This window comes from Rhinolophus ferrumequinum, chromosome 21 (genome assembly GCF_004115265.2).
Source record: "Rhinolophus ferrumequinum isolate MPI-CBG mRhiFer1 chromosome 21, mRhiFer1_v1.p, whole genome shotgun sequence".
NCBI lineage: Eukaryota > Metazoa > Chordata > Mammalia > Chiroptera > Rhinolophidae > Rhinolophus > Rhinolophus ferrumequinum.
In genome coordinates this window covers 22,912,307-22,930,193 of record NC_046304.1, presented here as the reverse complement: position 1 = coordinate 22,930,193, position 17,887 = coordinate 22,912,307, and the positions used below count along the sequence as shown (strand labels likewise).

Sequence of the window (17,887 nt, the reverse complement as noted above, 5' to 3'; positions counted from 1 at the left end):
GTCTGACATGGGGCAGAGTCTCTAAGGTGCCCCTGAATGAACAAGGTCTTGGGATTGGAAGGTCACTGGAGGCTCAAGTCCTGACTGGTAGTTGAGGGAGCCTGAATCTCTATCACTGCGTGTACTGTCTTGTTTTGAAAATCCCTTTGACTGTATGTGTCTTTTGCCCTGGCCTCGTGCTGTCAAATGCTGTTACCACTAGCCACATGTGTGGCTCTTGAGCTCTTGAAATCTGGCTAATCTGAATTGAGATGTGCTATAAGTGTAAAATACACACCGATTTCAACAACATGTTACCAAAAAAAAAAGTGCAAAATATCTCAATAATATATTTATGTTGGTCTTATGTTGAAGTGATTATTTTGGATATGTTGGGTTAAATAAAAATATTTCATTTCAATAGTATATTCTTATTTAACCCAACATATCCAAAATAATCACTTCAAACAACTGTTTGTTTTTACCTTTTTGAAAATGTGGCGCCTAAGAATAAAACTGAATACTTGGCTCATATTATACTTCTATGGGACAGCACTCTCCTAGATTTAAAACCTGTTTCTGGAGAGTGACATCTGTGCCTTATGCATCTTTTTATTCTCAATGCCTAGAACAGTAGTGGGTACATAGTAGGCTCTCAGCAAATATTTACAAATAAATGAATGAAACCGATGAATGAATGGAATGAATGAAGCTCTGAAAGCTTCCTTAGAATGATGTTCATTACATTGTATTGACAATGTTTGATATAAATGTGCAAAAAGACTCAGGCTCTAAATGATTTTTTTTCTTGATTAGCGCTCCAAGGAACCCTGAATGAATGATCTCTTTTACTCAGGCCCTTGCTGTAAAATGGAACTAGCTGGAAGTTGCATTTCCTTAAGAGAAATGGGAACTGCTACCAAGGAGAATGAGGTAATCTGTGGTAGCAACTTTGGAATTACACAGACTTAGGTTTGAATTATGATCCACCACTGGCTGTGTAACCTTGCTCTGTTTTCTTAACTTCTCTGGGCCTCAGTTTTCATGGTGAAATTGGAATAAAAAATACCTCTTAGGATTGTGACAATTAAATGAGATGACTCATATTAACTTGCAAAACTGCTTGGCACTTAGAGGTATTGCAGTAAATGTACATGCCCTCTACTTCTCAGCCTGGATACGTACATTCCTACCACTGCAGCATGTAATCATTCAGTCAGTCATCAATCAGTCAAGTATTTATGGAGTGCCTACTCTGTGTTAGGCCCTATTCCAGGAACTGAAACACCGCAGTGAAACAAAACACAAAAAATCCCTACCCTCGTGGAGCTGAGAGGTTAGTATGGGCGACAGATAATAAACAGTAAGTAAAAATGCATAGTATGTAAGATGATGGGTGCTATGGAGAAAAAGAAAGTAGAAAAGGAGGAGGATGGGAGGTCCCAGGCAGGGCAGTGTGGGGTTGCAATTTTAAATACAGTGGTCAGGAAGACCTCACCAACAAAGTGACAGTTGAGTAGACTGGAAGGAATGAAGGGGAGAGCCACGTGGAGTTCTAGGGTAGAGGGAACAGCAAGTAAAGGCCAGGATGTGTCTGTCCTGGTGGGAGATCAGCAAGGAGATGGGTGTGGCTAGAGTGCAGGAGTCAAAGGTGAGAAGAGTTGGAGATGAGGTCAGCAGGGTATCCCGAGACAGATCCTGTGGGGCCCTGTAAACTACTGTAAAGATGTTGGCTTTTATTGCCGGTGAAATGGGAAGCTAGTGGATGCCATTCAGCAGAGATGTAACATGATCCGACTTAGGTTGTAATAGATTTGCTATCTGTCTGGCTGCTGTGTAGAGAAATTGGTCGGTGAGTTAGGTGGCTGCCGTAAAGATGTAGGAGATAAATGAGGGCCACTTGGGTGAAAGTAGTTAGAACTACCCTGAGGCTCATAGACCCCTACGGCTCTGGGGTGCCCTTGAACCCCCTGAAATTTTATACAATTTTTTGTGTGTAAGTGCATTTTTGGAGGAAGATCTTTTATTGGAGTCTCAGAGCGGTTCCATAATCCAAATGAAGAGCTACTTTGGTGGCACAGAAGCAGCATACCTCCTACCTGTTCCTAGTTATTGAAGACTCAAGATGGTTAAGTCCCTCCCTCAGACCTTGATCCTAAATTCTCCAGAGTACTGATCCTGTTTGTAAGCCTCTCAGAGTTTCTGCCACCCCCTTTAAGAATACAGCATGATTTCTAGTTTAGATGCATCAGGATTGTTAAGAAGGAAAAACAAATCACAGGGAAATGGGTAGATTCTGTTAATTTTTTATGCTACTCACTATGGAAGCTTGGCAGCCACAAGCAGGAACTGGGAAAAGGCATCACACCTTCTGAGAGGGCACCTTTGAGGTTAGTTTGCGCTCAGTGGATTTCTTTAATAAGCTCTGGTCTCTGAATCATGTAAATCTCAGCTCCAAGAGCCGTTTTTATGGTTTGGTTTGCTTAATAGTCACACAATTAAAATAAGTTGCAAAAAAACAGTGGTGGTGTTTGCCAGGATAAATATTTAAAAGGGAACAGGTGTAGGAAGATGTAATAATTCAAAGCAGCCCATGGCTCTTCATTCTTAATAAAGACTGTGGAGGTTAGTTCTTAAGCAGAGGGGTTTCTTGGCCTCTCCTTTGAATATCTTTGTGCGGCAGCTGCCAGGTTTAAGCAGAACAGAGCAAAGAGGAGTTGAGTCAAGTGTGCCTTTGGGAAGAACAGACCTATGGCACAGAGATGGGGCTTCTCAGGTAGGGTTGAGGTGATAGATATGGAGTGAGAGAGACTCACAGTTGCTACCGTTTCCTCTGAACTTCTAGGTTGGGTTTTTCTAGTGTGAAGTCCTGGTGGTCATAGTTTTCTAGGAGGCAAGTTAAAAATTTTCAAAGGGGAAATTTATTTTACAAAGAGATGAGCCTGTTTGGGAAGCAAACTTAAGTCCTCTCCCCTCCACTGGATTCTGAGATCGTTGATAGGTAGCACTGATGACAGCTGTTTTCCAGCTCTGGGGTGGTAGACGTTTGTGAGCAGGTTGAACACTGACTTCCTCTCTTGTTCCTCATGCCATTTCTTTTATTCTGGGACAGTCTCTACCCTTCTCTCCTCCTCTGGGAGCTTCCACTCAAGCTCTCTTACTGAAGCTGTCCTACCATGCAGCCCACTGTGCTCTCCCTCGCCTGCCTTCAGCTCAGTTTTGGTGTTGGTGATCGAAAAGAAAAAAACTCTCATTTCCATTTGCATTACACACGACACTCTCAGAATGCTAAACTTCTGACACAAGACGCGGGTTTCTACCTGGAGCAATCCTGTGACAGAAGCTGGGTGTCCTACAATTTAATTCAATTCTGACACTGTCTAGCAGGAGCCAGTGTCGGATTTTGTAGGTTAAGGGCTCAGTTGCACATCACTGCCTCATCCCACCACTTCAGACGCCAATCATCAAGGCCAGGATGTTACCTGTGCTTCTGACTGACCAGCTACAGGTCAGAGCTTCCCACAACTCCCTCCTCGGGTTCGATTAATTTGCTAGCGCAGCTCACAGAATTTAGGAAAACCGTTTACTTCCCAGATTACTGAGTTATTATAAAAGGATATGACTCAGGAATAGCCAGGTGGAAGAGACGCATAGCGTAAGGTACGTGGAAAGGGGCGCAGAGCACTTCCACAAGTTCACCAACCCGGAAGCTCTCAAACCCCATCCTTTTGGGTTTTTACGGAGGTTCCATCCCATAGGTACGATTGATTACATCATTGGACATTGTCGATTGATGAAATCTTTGGCTGCTGGTGATTGAATTCAGGGCGGGCTGAAAGTTCTAACCCTCTACTTGTACAGTAGGTCCCAGGGACACCATCACCCATCCTTAGAGGCTTTCCAAACATCATCTCATCAACAACATAAACTCTACTGTGCCGGAAAGGGGCTTGTTTTGAATAACAAATGATATCTTTATCATTCTAATCATTTAGGAAATTCAAAGGTTCTAGTTTAGGAGCTCTGTGACAGAAACAGGAGGAAGGCCAAAATATATACAGCTATTTCTTATTATAATAGAAATCACAATGTTACAGTGATTGACAGGTGGGAGGGTCCTTAGGGCATACCCAGATGGCGTAACACCCAGAGAGGGTAAAACTAAGGCTCAGAGAATAAAGCCACTAGGTAGATACCACATAGCTAGTGCGTGGGAAAAGTCAGACTCCAGACATGATTGGCCGTCTTTCCACTACCTACCAGTAGTTTAATAATTGGGTCCTGCCCAATTTCTTACACTGTTTACACTACAACCAGATTGTAGTTTTCTTGAAGGTAGGACCATGTCTTCATTCATTTATTCGACTAGTATTATTTGAGTGTTGGTACTAAAAGCATTTACATACATCTAACTTATTTAATCTTCTTAGTAATCCCAGGTAGTAGAAGCTATTATTCTCCCTGTTTTGTAGTTGAGGAAACTAAGGGTGCAATAGCTTACCCCAGGTCACATAGTTAAAAAGGGGTGGACTACAGGACACAGTGTCGCTGTTGTTCCCCAGATGGAATGTCTGGGAACTGACGTCATTAGTCTTGCTTCCATCAGAGACTACTAAGGAGTAAAATTGATTGCTGGTGAAATGGGGCAAGGCAGGGCAGTGTGGAGAGAAAAATATGGCTTTCCAACCCAGCCAAGGTCTCTGGACAGCACCCTTAACCTTGACAGTTAACTTCTCTACTCTTAATGCTTGTTATTTTGGGGGGATCCTCTCCCACTTTTCACATTTCATTATTAAATAGTAGTAGAATATTGGACTGGGAATCAAGTTACATCTAGTCTTATCTTAGCAATGAACTTGATGAGTAACCTTGGACAAATCATTAGATGTCTAAAATGGAGGTGATAATAACTGTTTTACTTCTCTGGGTGGGGTGGGGCATGTTGAGACTGGAAGGAAACTAATCTGAACTAATTGGTGAGCGAGCAATACTCTCACTATGCAAATATAAGGTAATGTTAAATAATAACGATGCAGGGGAATAGTAAGGACTTAGGGATTGTTGCATTAAGCAAATTCCTTCACTTCTGAGCACGTTTCATCATCTGTAAAATGAAGGTATTACATACTTTACAAGGTTATTGTGAAGATTAGAGATGATGTACGTTAAGCCCTAGCATACTGCCAGACATGTAGGAATCCAGTAAATCCAGTAACTATTGTTAGTTACCTCACACACTGGCTTGGTCGAGACTCGTACAACCACACTCGGCAGAACAACAGGCAAGCAAACAACACACATGCACAATGAAAACAGTAACCACCACCATCAACTACCCAATCAGTGTGGTCCTCTGAAGGCCCCTAAAGGTGACCGCTGGCTCCCAAGTGCACTGGAAGCCTGACAAATGCTGTTAGCAAATGGAGGTGCAGCCAGACGGAACTCCTTTCCTCCTCTGAGACTGCGAGTGCTTTCAATGAAGGACGGCCGAGTGCAGATTCACTCTGAAATAGTTTTGACTGCCAAGTGACAGGAGTGAGCCAAACAAAATGGTGATGGCAGAGAAGGGCAGGGCTGACAGCAGCTGGGAGGCAGTGTACTTTGAGTCTCTGAACTTACTCTGCTACTGACTCACTTTATTCCTCCTTTTCGCCATTTAAGAGGCCTCTAGGCAATCAGGGCTCCCCACGAGCCCCCACTGACATGTGGACATCCCTTGCTTGCCTGGTGTCATGAGGAATTCTTATTAGGTGCTAAATGTGGAGGTACCCATGACACTCTAGAGCCTGTTGTGTATGCCTCCTGTGCTGCTTCTCTCAGAATAGGTCAGGGCTTCATGTGCCAGAGAAGGAAAACACAAGGCGGGAAAAGATTTCTTAGCCCTTTAAGCTGTTGAACTGACTTTTGTTCTGGTTCTGACTGCCATCAGTCAGCTGGGTCTTTTTTTTCTTTTACTTTTCCAAACTATGCCGGTATTATTCATTCAACAGATATTTATTAAACTCTATTATGTGCCTGGCATTTTAGGCTGTGAACAAGACATACAAGCTCCCTGCCCTTGTGGACTTTACATTTTGGTCGGGAGAAACACAATGTATGTACAAATGAACAGCTAATTTAAGATAGTGATAAGTTTAATGAATTCATAGAATGTGATAGTGACAGGTGGGAAGATGGCTGTTTGTGTCATCTGAGAAAGACATTAGGGCTGAGAAATGAATGAGAAGAATGCCACGCTATTTGAAGTCAGGTTCCAAGCAGAGGGACCACAAGGTACCGGTCCTGAAATGGCATGTTTGAGGAACAGAGTTAGCTAGAGAGAAATGGGACATAGAGAATAAAGGGGGAAGTGTGGCAGATGAAATTAAAAGATAGGTCACAAAGTGGGGGCCCGTGGATCACATTCAGCCCATACGGCGTTTGAAGTTTCACTAAAAACAAAAATAACAATCTTGACTTGCAATTTCTCTTGAAAATTAAAACTTGGCCATCCCAGGCCACTATTACTGAATGACAATAATTGGTTTCAGCAGAGCAGTTATGCTCTCCTGTCCCCTCCCATTGCCCTTTCATGGGAGTGTGGTCACCAGTTCATGTGTGATCGACACTTGAATTAGCAGCTGCTGAGCCCTAATAGGTTTGCTGAGGGCCTGATTGCCCCCCGCTCTCCCCAAATGTGATGAGAGAATGAAGAATTTTAAGTGATAGTGACGTGACCTAAAATTTTAAAAGATCACTCTTCGTACTTTGTTGATAACAGATCGCAGCTAGGTTGGGAAAATAGGCAACAGTTAATGCAAGAGATGTTGGTGGCTAGGACCAGTGGGGACAGAGCAGTGGACAGATTCTGGGCGTATTTTAGAGGGAGAGCTGTCAGGACTTAACTAATGCTAAGGCTGGGGGCTAAGAAAAGGGACTGAAGGATAACTCCCAGGAGAAAGGTCAAGTCTAGGGATATAAATTGGGAGGCATCACGATATAGGTGGTATATGAACCCATGGGAATGGGTGAGATCACTGAGGGAGGAAAGGTAGACAGAAAATAGAATGTAGTTTGGGATTTTCTTTTCCCCTGTTCAAATTTAAATCTTCTAAATTCCTAGTATGATACAGGCTACAAGACTCTTAGTATTAGAGTCCCTTCTCAAGTCACCATTCCTACCCATATATTTACTCAAATCCCCCTATAAACATCCAGCCAACTAGCTAGCCAATTGGCTCATCAACAGGACACATACTATTTCCATTAAGATATTCCAGTCTGTGTTCATTAGAAAAGTGGTTTTTCCTCCTATCAAACTTTTAGGTAGGTAAGTCTGTTTCTCTCTCTGCAAAAAGGGACAATGTTGAGAGTGAAAGGAGGCACTATTCATTAATTACACTAAGATAACTGGGACTGTCCTGGGCAAACTTTGCAGGCAAAAGTAGTAATACTTTAGCCATTTCTGTCTTCAGATAGTTAATCAAATGACTTAAAAGGTGAGGTGCCATTTGTCTCATGGCAAAATTAAGGATTTGGGAGTTAAAAGAAACCTCAAGAAAATTATCTTGCTTTAATTCTCTCATTTTAAAGAGGAAATTAAGGAGACTGAATTGTTAGCCTATGATCAAGTTAACAAGTTGTTAGCATGCAGCAGGGGAAGACCAGACACCACTAGCAGAAATACTTGCCTCTCACCACACCCTGTGAGGTATCATAGCGAAGTAAGGCTCAGAGAGATGACTTGCCCGAGATCACTAGCCATAGTTAGTCTATAAAGTTCCAACTCCTCAGAGCATGACCGACAAAGCCCTCTACAATGGTGCATAATCTACCTTTCCGATCATAGCTTTCATTGTTGTCAGGAATGAACACTGTGTTCTAGTTACATTGGCCTGCTCACTACCTTCTGAGCATGTTTTATTTTTCCAGCTGTATACCTTTCTCTTTAAATCTGCACTGTCTTTATGGTGGCCATTAGTCACTTATGGTTGGTGAGTACTTGAAATGTGGCCAGTCTAAACTGAGATGTCCTGTTAGATACACTCAGGTTGAAAAAAATGTAGAATCCCCAAAATGTAAAAAGATTTCCTTAATAATGTTTAAATATTGATTGCGTATTGAAACATTAATATTTTGGACATATTGGATTAAATAAAATACGTTACAAATAATTTCACATTTTTTAACTTTATGTGGCTACTAAAATTTAAAATATGTATGTGGCTTGCACTGTATTTTTAAATGGACAACGCTCCTCTAAATCATTAGCCTAGCCTCTTAAGCCAACAGCGCCCACCATTCAAAACCATCTTGTACTTTCTCATATTCTGAAATAAAGCAACGAATGATAGCAAACTCTGTGGTTTCATACATTTGAGGCAGGCATGCCGTTATCCAATTGCAGTTGCTATCACCAATCATCTGACAGCTCAAGAAAGTAAAGACTTTTTGCCAAAGACACCAAGATAATTAATATTCTCAGTAAGATAACTTCTTTTGGGCACCCACACTAAAAAAACCCTAAAACCCTTAATTCTATCTTTATCATGCCTGTTTTTCTTCCACTTCGTCACTAAAATGTTAGCTCTTCCTGCCAAATTCTTTAAATTCTATTCTTTTTCTCTCAATCTATACCTAATCAAAGTCTTGGTCACCTTGCTTTTAAAATCTAGTTTTCAAGTAGTCTAACAGCTTCCTTTACCCCATCCATGTTCATTCATTCCATTCTATATAATACTGCAACTAAAATCATCTTCCTTTGCAGATGTAATTCTTTGCTCAAAAACTTCCCCTTTTTCCACATTGCCTACAGGAAGAATTCTTTTGTCTAGCATACAAGGTTTTTTTCATATTTTATCTCTTTATGTACTCTCCTCCATAAAACCTGGGTTTTAGGGAAACTAGACCAAATTTATACAAAGCTCTTAGAGTCCCTTAGTAAGAACCCTGTAAGTCTTAGGTGTTATTATTACTGTTCTCTTTTATTTGAATATGCTGTATGCATTTCTATGTTCAGACATTGCTAATTCCCTTTTTCCTATTTGAATACCTCTATCTCCAAAGGGAGAAGGAGTGATCTAAACTATCAATGACCAGCAAAAGGCAACTGTTACTCCTTGAGAAAACAACTTATATAGCAGGTCCTTGAAAAATGTCATTTTCTTTGTTCAACATCCTTTCATTATAACACTGATGAAATGCTGTAGGAATTTAATTCTTGTTTATATCAATTACCTATGGTAAAATTCATTTCATTGTATCATTTTGCTGCAGTTCCAAGAACATATCAAAGACGTTAAGTGAGGACTTACTGTATATTCTTTCTACAATAGACAGAACTGATAACTCTGAACCCTAATTTGCCCCAAAATGTAGTAATAAAATTTAAGACTGGATGGAATATTAAAAAAAGGTAATATTTATTTTATACACTAGACAGTAAACTTATGGAACATGTTAGGTAAAGAAAAAAACAAAGCCTGAAAAATTATAAATGGGTTCTGGATTTAGGGCAGTGGCTCTCCAACTTTGGTGTAATTAAAATAAACTGGGAAGCTTTCAAAATTAATACAGATGCCTGGGCCCCACTCCAGATTTACTGAAATCTCTCTAATCGTAGGGCTTGGGCACACACATTTTTAAAAAGCTTCATAGGTGATTCACGTGCACCAACATCTGAGAATCACTGGTTTAATCAAGAGAAATTTTGGGTTAAGGAGGCTGGTCCTGTTTGGCATATTATTTTTCACCATGTTCTCCTGCAGCATGTTTTCGAAACAGAAACAGAATACTCAGAGGACTGATTAGCCCTGAATGACTTATGTATCTATGAACAATGTTTCTAAAAACAAAAAAGCAAAGCCCCTCCCACTCTGGAGTTTGATTTAGGGGGTGAGAAAAGAAAAAGCCATATACATCCCAAATACCACACTTGGTATTCATCTACATGCCTGCCTGTTGGTCTTACTCCCATTATAAATTTACAAACAGAATTACTTAAGTCAATATATATTTAACTATGTACAATATTTACAGCTCACAAATTTTCCAACCCAAAAAATTATACATTTAAATCCGTAAACATGTGAAAAAGTTGGCATTTTAGCATTTACTTCAAAAATTTCAAAACAACTTTACCTCAGAAACATTTTACATGAATTTTCCAAAGTGCTCACTATACCACAACAACCAAGTTATCAAACCTTTATGGAGTAACCAATAGAGAAACACTGTTATCCAATCGCAGAGTGTTAGAAATCTTGGGTCCTTGAAACCCTATAACAAAGCCCCTTTCACCCTCCAATCCTGAGACAATAAATCCTGCAGTTCTCCCTCATCGTCGCTGTCAACATTCTCTTCTTCCTTTTTCTGCAGTTCTTTTATGGTTAGAACCTCCTTCAGTTTATTTTTTATTTCATCCTGGCGATTCCGCAGGTTCTCCACCCGACGGTAACACTCTATCTGTTCATCGATCTCCCCAATCTGCCGGTCCAACCGTCCCTCCTCATCCTCTTCAGCAACTATGGCTTCGGAAATAGTGTTGACCTGTCTCATGGCTTTTTGAAATTCGTCCCACTCTTTGTCCATCTGATCCTTTGGGGCATCAACCTTTCGTACCTTCGCATCTATCTCAGGGTCGTCAAAAAACCCTTCTGGTAATGCTTCCGCGGTGTTTTCTCTCCTTTCCACGACTTTTTCGTGTATTTCTGCTTTCTCAATTGACCCTGAATGAGGAATTAAAGGGGCCTTGGGAGGATTTGCAGTCGAGAAATCGCTTGGCAGGATACTACTTGTTGCCTCCCGGGAGGAAGCAAGTGAGTGTTCCTTGCCCTGTGCGTCAGGCGGCTGCTTGCTGGCGTCCCCCCGTTTCTTTTCTCCTCCTTCCTCCTCCTCCTCTTCCTCATCTTCATAATCAGGGAGTAAACCGAGTCCCGAAGCCTTACCGAGAGCGGCTCTAGTGGACTCCTTTCCTGTTTTGTCAACGTTGGTGGGCACCGCGGACGTGGAGGGCTGCACCTGCGGCACCGCGGAGGCCTTCGCTCTTTTGGCATCGTGGCCACCTGCGTCCGGCGCCTTCCTCTTGGTGGACTGAGGCACAGCGCTGGTTGATGGCCCCTCTGTGGCTTCCTTCGCATCTTTCAGTCCGGCTACTTTCTCTCGGTGCTGTTTTCCCAGGACGTGCGTCGGCCACAGGAGCTCGCTCTTAACCGGGGTGTTACACAGCACACAACTCAGCTGCCCCAAACGGTTGTACCTCGCAAGTGGAGAGTCTATCCGTTTCCGGTTGGTGCTCAGGCGCTGCTTCTCCTTCATCAACCGCCGCAATTCATCTTGACTCACCACTCGCTTCCCGCCCGAAGACCGAGCCGAGGCGGAGGACGCCATCTTTGCGACCGGCCCCAAGGCGATTCTGGCTTCCGTCCCGGCGATGTTTGTTAACGTCACTTCCTGTCCGGTCGGGGATTGGCTGAGGTTTCGGAGCGTGGGCCGTGGCGCCGGGGTGGCCCTTAGAATCGCGGCTCAGGCTGTTTTTGCCGGTTAGGTGGCTCCTTCCTCTATCGGGTTATGTCTGCAATTAAGGCGATAAACTCCAAGGCTGAGGTGGCGCGGGCCCAAGCGGCCTTGGCCGTCAATGTATGCGCCGCTCGAGGGCTGCAGGATGTGCTGCGGACCAACTTGGGTCCTAAGGGCACCATGAAAATGTGAGACGGCGGTTGGAGCGGCGGTTGGGGCGACTGGAGTTTGTTGGGTGTCGCAGCGCGCACTGAGGCAAACGTTGCGCGAAGAGATTCGAGCAATGTGGACACACTTGTGGGCCTGGTTTCCCTCTTTCTCATTCCTCCCCTGAGGTCATCTCTATCCTGATGGTGGAGGAGGAGAAAAGCCTTCCCGAGGAGAACGCTCCACGAGTGAATCTGTAACCCCGCCACCCCACCCCCCCGCGCCCCACCAGTTTTCGTTAAGGTTCATATGCAATTAGAAAGTCAGTTCATGTAGTGTTTCATAAGGAACATAAACCCTCTGACTCCCTTCTCTTTAATACTATATGTCCTTCCTTTTGGTTTTGTTTGGCAGTGTGTTGTGGAGAGGGCGTGGGATTTGGAGCCTGGTAGGCATGGGTTCAAATCCAAGTTCCTCTCCTAGGTAGCTGTCAGTCCTTAGGCAGATTACTTGAACACTCTTTGACTAAGGGCCTTCAGATCTGTTCATCCTTTCAGCATTTATTTATTTAGCACCATTATTTTCTTTAGAAGAGAGTGACGGAAAGAGACTAGTGTGGGCAGAAAGGTGTAAGAGGAGAGAGTCTTCGAGGAATGAGCAAAATAATATTAACACTAAAGGAGAGCATTAATGTACTAACTGGGATGCTGGGAACACGCTGATGACCCAGATAGTTTCAGTTCTTGAGATTTGGTAGAGACGAAATATGTATATGTCCACCTATGTATATACCCACGTCCATACATGCATACATATATGTGATTATACTGAGGGAAAGGGACTAATAATTGATGGGAGAAGAATCCTCTCAAGTAACGGATTTTTTAAAAATCTTTTCCCAATTACAATAGTGGAAATAATTTTATTTTCTTAAATTTATTTTTCATTTACAGTTGATATAATATGTTAGTTTCAGTTATACAACATAACGATTAAACATTTTATATACCTTATGAAGTGATCACCCTGGCAGGTTATCACTATACATAGTTATTACAATATTATTGGCTATGTTTCCTACTGTCTTTCCCCGAAATTAAGACCTAACCGGAACGGAAGCCGTAGCATGATTTTTCAGGATGCTTGTAATATAAAATAAGCCCTAATGCGTCTTTTGGAGCAAACATTAATATAAGACTCGGTCTTATTTTCAGGGAAATATGTAGGGCTTATTTTATATTACGAGCATCCTGAAAAATCATGCTAGGGCTTATTTCCCAGTTAGGTTTTATTTTAGGGGAAACATGGTATGCTATACTTTACATCCCTGTGACTATTTTTGTAACTGGCAATTTGTGCTTCTTAATCCCTTCTGCTCTTTCATCCATCCCTCCAACCCCCCTTCCCATCTGGTGACCATCAACTTGTGCTGTGTATCTATGAGTTTGTTTCTGTTTTCATTTATTTTTTTTAGGTTCCACATGTAAGTGAAATCATATTTGTCTTTCTCTGACTTACTTCGCTTAGCATAGAACTCTGTAGGTCTATCCATGTTGTCACAAATGGTAAGATTTCATTCTTTTTTTATGGCTGAGTAATCCATTGTATATATGTACCACATCTTCTTTATCCATTTGTCTATCGATGGCCTCTTTGGAGGTTGCTTCCATATCTTGGCTATTGTAAATGAACATAGGGGTGCACATATCTGTTTGAATTAGTGTTCTGGATTTCTTTGGATCAATACCCAGAACTGGAATTGCTGGGTCACAAGGGAGTTCTATTTTTAATTTTTTGAGGGACTTCCGTACTGTTTTCCATAGTGGCTGAGCAAATTTACCATACTACCAACAGTGCTTAAGGGTTCCCTTTTCTCTACATCCTCACCAACACTTGTTTTTGTTGATTAATTGATGATGGCCATTCTGACAGATGTGATATATTATTATGGTTTTAATTTGAATTTCCCTGTGATGAGTGATGTTGAGCATCTTTTCATATGTCTATTGGCCATCTGTATGTCGTCTTTGGAGAAATGTCTATTCAGGTCTTCTGCCCATTTTTGAATCATATATTTTTTTTTTTTGGTGTTAAGTTGTATTTGTTCCTCTTATACCTTTTTGCCCTCACTAGTCTCTTTCCCTTACTCTCTTCTAAACAAAATAATGGTACTAAATAAATATATGCTGAAAGGATGAACAGATAATGAAGAACCTTGGTCACAGAGCATCCAAGTAACTTGCCTAAGGACTCACAACTAAGAGGGGAACTTGTATATTTTGGATATTAACCCCTTATTGGATGTATCATTGGTGAGTATCTTCTCCCATTTTCAGTAGGTTGTCTTTTTGTTGATAGTTGCCTTTACTGTGCAGAAACTTTTTAGTTTGATATAGTTCCGTTTATTTTTTCTTTTGTTTCCCTTGCCTGAGGAGATATAGCCACAAAAATTTTGCTGAGAGCAATTTCAAAGAGTTTACTGTCTATGGTTTCTTCTAGGAGTTTTATGGTTTCAGGTCTTAATACATTTAAGTCTTTAATCCATTTTGAGTTTATTTTTGTGTGTGATAAGAGAGTGGTCTAGTTTCATTTTTTTGCATGTGTCTGTCCAGTATTCCCAACACCATTTATTGAAGAGACTGTCTTTACTCCATTGTATGTTCTTGTCTCCTTTGTCATGGTGTTGACCATATAGGCCTGGGTTTATTTCTAGGCTCTCTATTCTGTTCCTTTGATCTATCTGACTGTTTTTATGCCAGTACCATGCTGTTTTGATTACTGTAGTGTTGTAGTATAGTTTGATGTCAGGTGGCGTGGCACCTCTAACTTTGTCCTTGTTTCTCAAGATTGCTTTGCTTATTTGGAGTCTTTTGTGGTTCCATATAAATTTTAGGACTATTTGTTTTAGTTCTATGAAAAATGTTATTGGTATTTTGTTAGGGATTGCACTGAGTCTGTATATTGCTTTGGGTAGTATGGACATTTTAATGATGTGAATTCTTCCTACCCATAAGCACGTATATGCTTCCATTTATGTGTATCTTCTTCAATTTCTTTCTTCTATGTCTTACAGTTTTCCAAGTACAGGTCTTTTACCTCCTTAGTTCAATTTATTCCTAGATATTTTATTTTATATTTTTAATGCTATTGTAAATGGGATTGTTTTTCAAATTTCTCTTTCTGATAGTTCTTTATTGGTGTATAAAAATGCAACCAATTTTTGAACATTAATTTTCTATCCTGCTATTTTACTGAATTTGTTTATCAATTCTATTAATTTTTTGGTGGGATATTTAGGGTTCTTTCTGTATAGTATCATGTTATCTGCAAATGATGACAGTTTTACTTCTTTCTTTACAGTTTGGATGCCTTTTATTTATTTTTCTTGTCTGACTGCTGTGGCTAGGACTTCTGTGGATGATTTTTGACCAGAGTTTTGAAAGACAAGTCGAGTTCACCATTTGGAAAAGGGAGTAAAGTTCTTCTAGATAGAGCAGCTTTAGGAACAAGAAAGCCCAATGGTATAAATCCAACAGAAACAAAAACAAACATAATGTATTAAGGCAACCACAAGATTTTACCACAACATCTCATTTTGATAGAGGAGACAGGAAAAATATACATAAGCCAGATTGGGAAAAGGCAACTATGCCATTGCTAAATAGTTTGGATTTTTCCTTGAAGGTGACGTTCAACATGAAAGTCGTTGAAAGATTTTTGATCAGGGAAATGAGTGAGTCACAATGCCTTTTAGAAAGATAAATGTAATTTGGAGGGTAGATTCAATTCAGAGATATCTGGATGCTAATTAGTTCAGACTACAAATGATGATGACAGTGGAAATGGAGAGGATGGGGTAGATTCAAGAGACCTTTAGGATGTAAAGTTGATATAACTTGAAAATCCAATAAATGTGAGGGATGAGAGAAGAAATTAAGTTGAATGAATGGTAACATTTCACCAAAATAAAAAACCTGTAGGAAATTCACGAATTTGTGGTGTAGACTTCCAAGTACTCTTCTTGACCAAACCACTGTTCATAACTCAACAACTACTCTTATTCTTTAACTTGTAAATCCTCCATTTGGAATGAAATCACCATAACAGTCCATGTGGGGGAGAAGTGATTCTATGGGATGAAAATGGTGGTGATTACCACGATATTTCCATGGTACTATGGAAATTTTCCAAGGCCCGTTCCCTACATTAAAGATAGTGGAGTGGCAAGCCCTGGGAGTCTTGCTTGACTTTGCCATATGAAATTAGTAACATCACTGTTTTCTGAACAGGCTTGTTTCTGGTGCAGGTGACATCAAACTCACCAAAGATGGCAATGTGCTGCTACACGAGATGGTGAGCTCGGGCTGCTGACTTCAATAAATATTAATAGGCCTTCATTGAGAACATGGTACCGTTTGTATATCTTCAAACCAAGGCTGTCAGCTAACTCCTGCAGTCATGAGATATGCTTATTGGATAAAACCTCGATAAAAAATGTGTTTTGGGCTGTTTTCCAATCTTTGTATAGTCCAAGTAATAGCTTAAGGATACTTCCAAATTAGTTACATCTTTTAAAGGCACTGCATTATGTTCTGTATAATCATGGAAAGATAAAAAAACCCTTTGCAATTTTAGTAAATATATTCGTCTTTGAGATTGAAGGATTTAACCTAATTTTAGAAATGTCATTGCATTTTGTAGCCAAGACTCTTGTAAAGTATTCAAACATCAGTAGTTCTCAATTTTTAACTTTGGGTCTTGACATTTATTAAGTATTGATAATATAAAACTTGTGAACCTGTAGAATGAAACTTAATCCGTGTCTTAGTTTTACTATTGATTCTTAGGTTATCTTGTTTTTGGTGGGCTATTTTTTATATCATTCTCTCTTACTTAATCTGTTGCTTGCTTTTTCTAGCAAATTCAACACCCAACAGCTTCCTTGATAGCAAAAGTAGCAACAGCCCAGGATGACATTACAGGAGATGGTACTACCTCGAATGTTCTAATTATTGGGGAGTTACTAAAACAAGCTGATCTTTACATTTCTGAGGTATTAGAATTTCATAGAATTCACATTCATGTGATACTTTATTTTGAATGGAAAGTTTTTGTTTTTCCTAGTAAAATGGGTTAATTTTAGATTGGCAAAGATTAATATTTATCAAGATCTTTTTGGACATTTATAAATGAAAATAATAATGAACTTTTTTGACAAAATATAATGCCTTTTATCGTTCTATAATTGTTCTCGTTTATTCGTTGTTAATCTCTTACTGTGCCTAATTTATCGATTAAACTATCACAGGTATGCATGTACAGGAATATATACCTCTTTTTAAAATGAAATATTTAAGATATATAAAAAGGTAAAAAAATTACCCATGTACCCATGACTAGTGGCCTAAACAAGAAAACATCACTGATAAAGTTGAAACCAAATTGGTTTAAAAAAATAACTGGAGAAAGATTATTGAAGGCTTTCCACATTGTGAATTTCCGTACCTTTCTATTTTTATTTCCCTTTGTAAGCCATCTACTCTAGCCAGATTTGTCCATACACTAGCCTCTGAAATCATTACATATGTTTCTACCTCTATGCCTTTGTTCAATCTGTAATCTCTTCTTGAGATTACTTATCTGTCTTTTCTAATTAAGTACCTATTTGAATTTTCCTTCTCTTTCAAGGACCATTTCAACAAAGCATAGCTTGGTCAAAGTACTAAAATGCTTACTGCTTTGTATTTTATTTGGTATTTGAAATTGTTCGTTCTGTAATTGCAACTTTTTTCAGTTAGGATGCTTTTGGCTGGAAGCGGTGGAAACTTGACTAAAAGTCACTGAAACAATGAAGATATTATCTCCCACAATAGAACATAGAGAGATAAGGCAGACTTCCAGGGCTGGTTGATTAAAAAAGTCAGTCAGTTATCAAGTATGCAGGTCTCTTAGCGCTTCCACTTACAATGCTATTGTATCATAAGGCTTATTTCCATCCTGACTGTAAGACTGTCTGAGGAAATCAGGGCTCTTCCCTTAGTATTAATAACACTCAGTAGGAGAGGGCAAGAGAAAACCATTTACCCAACTATGGAATGTAAATCCTTCCTTTATTTGATCGGGCCAACTTTGGTCTTATGTCCATCCCAACCCAGTAATGGTTTGGGGGGCAGTTGACTTAATTCTCATCAGGATCCACCCCTTCATCTAGGGGTAGGGTCAGCTTCCTCTGAAGCACTGTAGGAAGAGAGATGCTGAAACAAAA

The 17,887-nt window shown here is 40.3% G+C and overlaps 2 protein-coding genes across 5 annotated transcripts in view; one reads left to right on the top strand and one right to left on the bottom strand.

The window, feature by feature from the left end:
• CCT6B (chaperonin containing TCP1 subunit 6B) overlaps nt 1-17,887 on the top strand; it is a 60,696-nt gene that overhangs the window by 2,383 nt on the left and 40,426 nt on the right. The window contains exons 1-3 of one of the 4 annotated variants that reach the window (XM_033089507.1): nt 11,433-11,663; nt 15,912-15,975; nt 16,541-16,675. The exons of 1 other annotated variant lie outside the window; for it this stretch is intronic. In XM_033089507.1, coding sequence (XP_032945398.1) covers nt 11,527-11,663; nt 15,912-15,975; nt 16,541-16,675 — 336 coding nt within the window. In that variant the 5' untranslated portion in view covers nt 11,433-11,526. Of the gene's footprint in view, nt 1-11,432; nt 11,664-13,817; nt 13,935-14,982; nt 15,976-16,540; nt 16,676-17,887 lie in introns of those variants that run through there. 2 more of the 4 variants (XM_033089508.1, XM_033089506.1) reach the window with 2 other exon arrangements.
• On the bottom strand, nt 9,025-11,395 carry ZNF830 (zinc finger protein 830). Its single transcript, XM_033089510.1, has one exon. It carries the CDS (start codon nt 11,344-11,346, stop codon nt 10,237-10,239), a length of 1,110 nt encoding a protein of 369 aa, XP_032945401.1. The 5' UTR covers nt 11,347-11,395; the 3' UTR covers nt 9,025-10,236.

What these genes read in the sequence shown, in the direction of transcription:
- ZNF830 (XM_033089510.1), bottom strand. Translation starts at nt 11,346, where the DNA reads ATGGCGTCCTCCGCCTCGGCTCGGTCTTCGGGCGGGAAGCGAGTGGTG.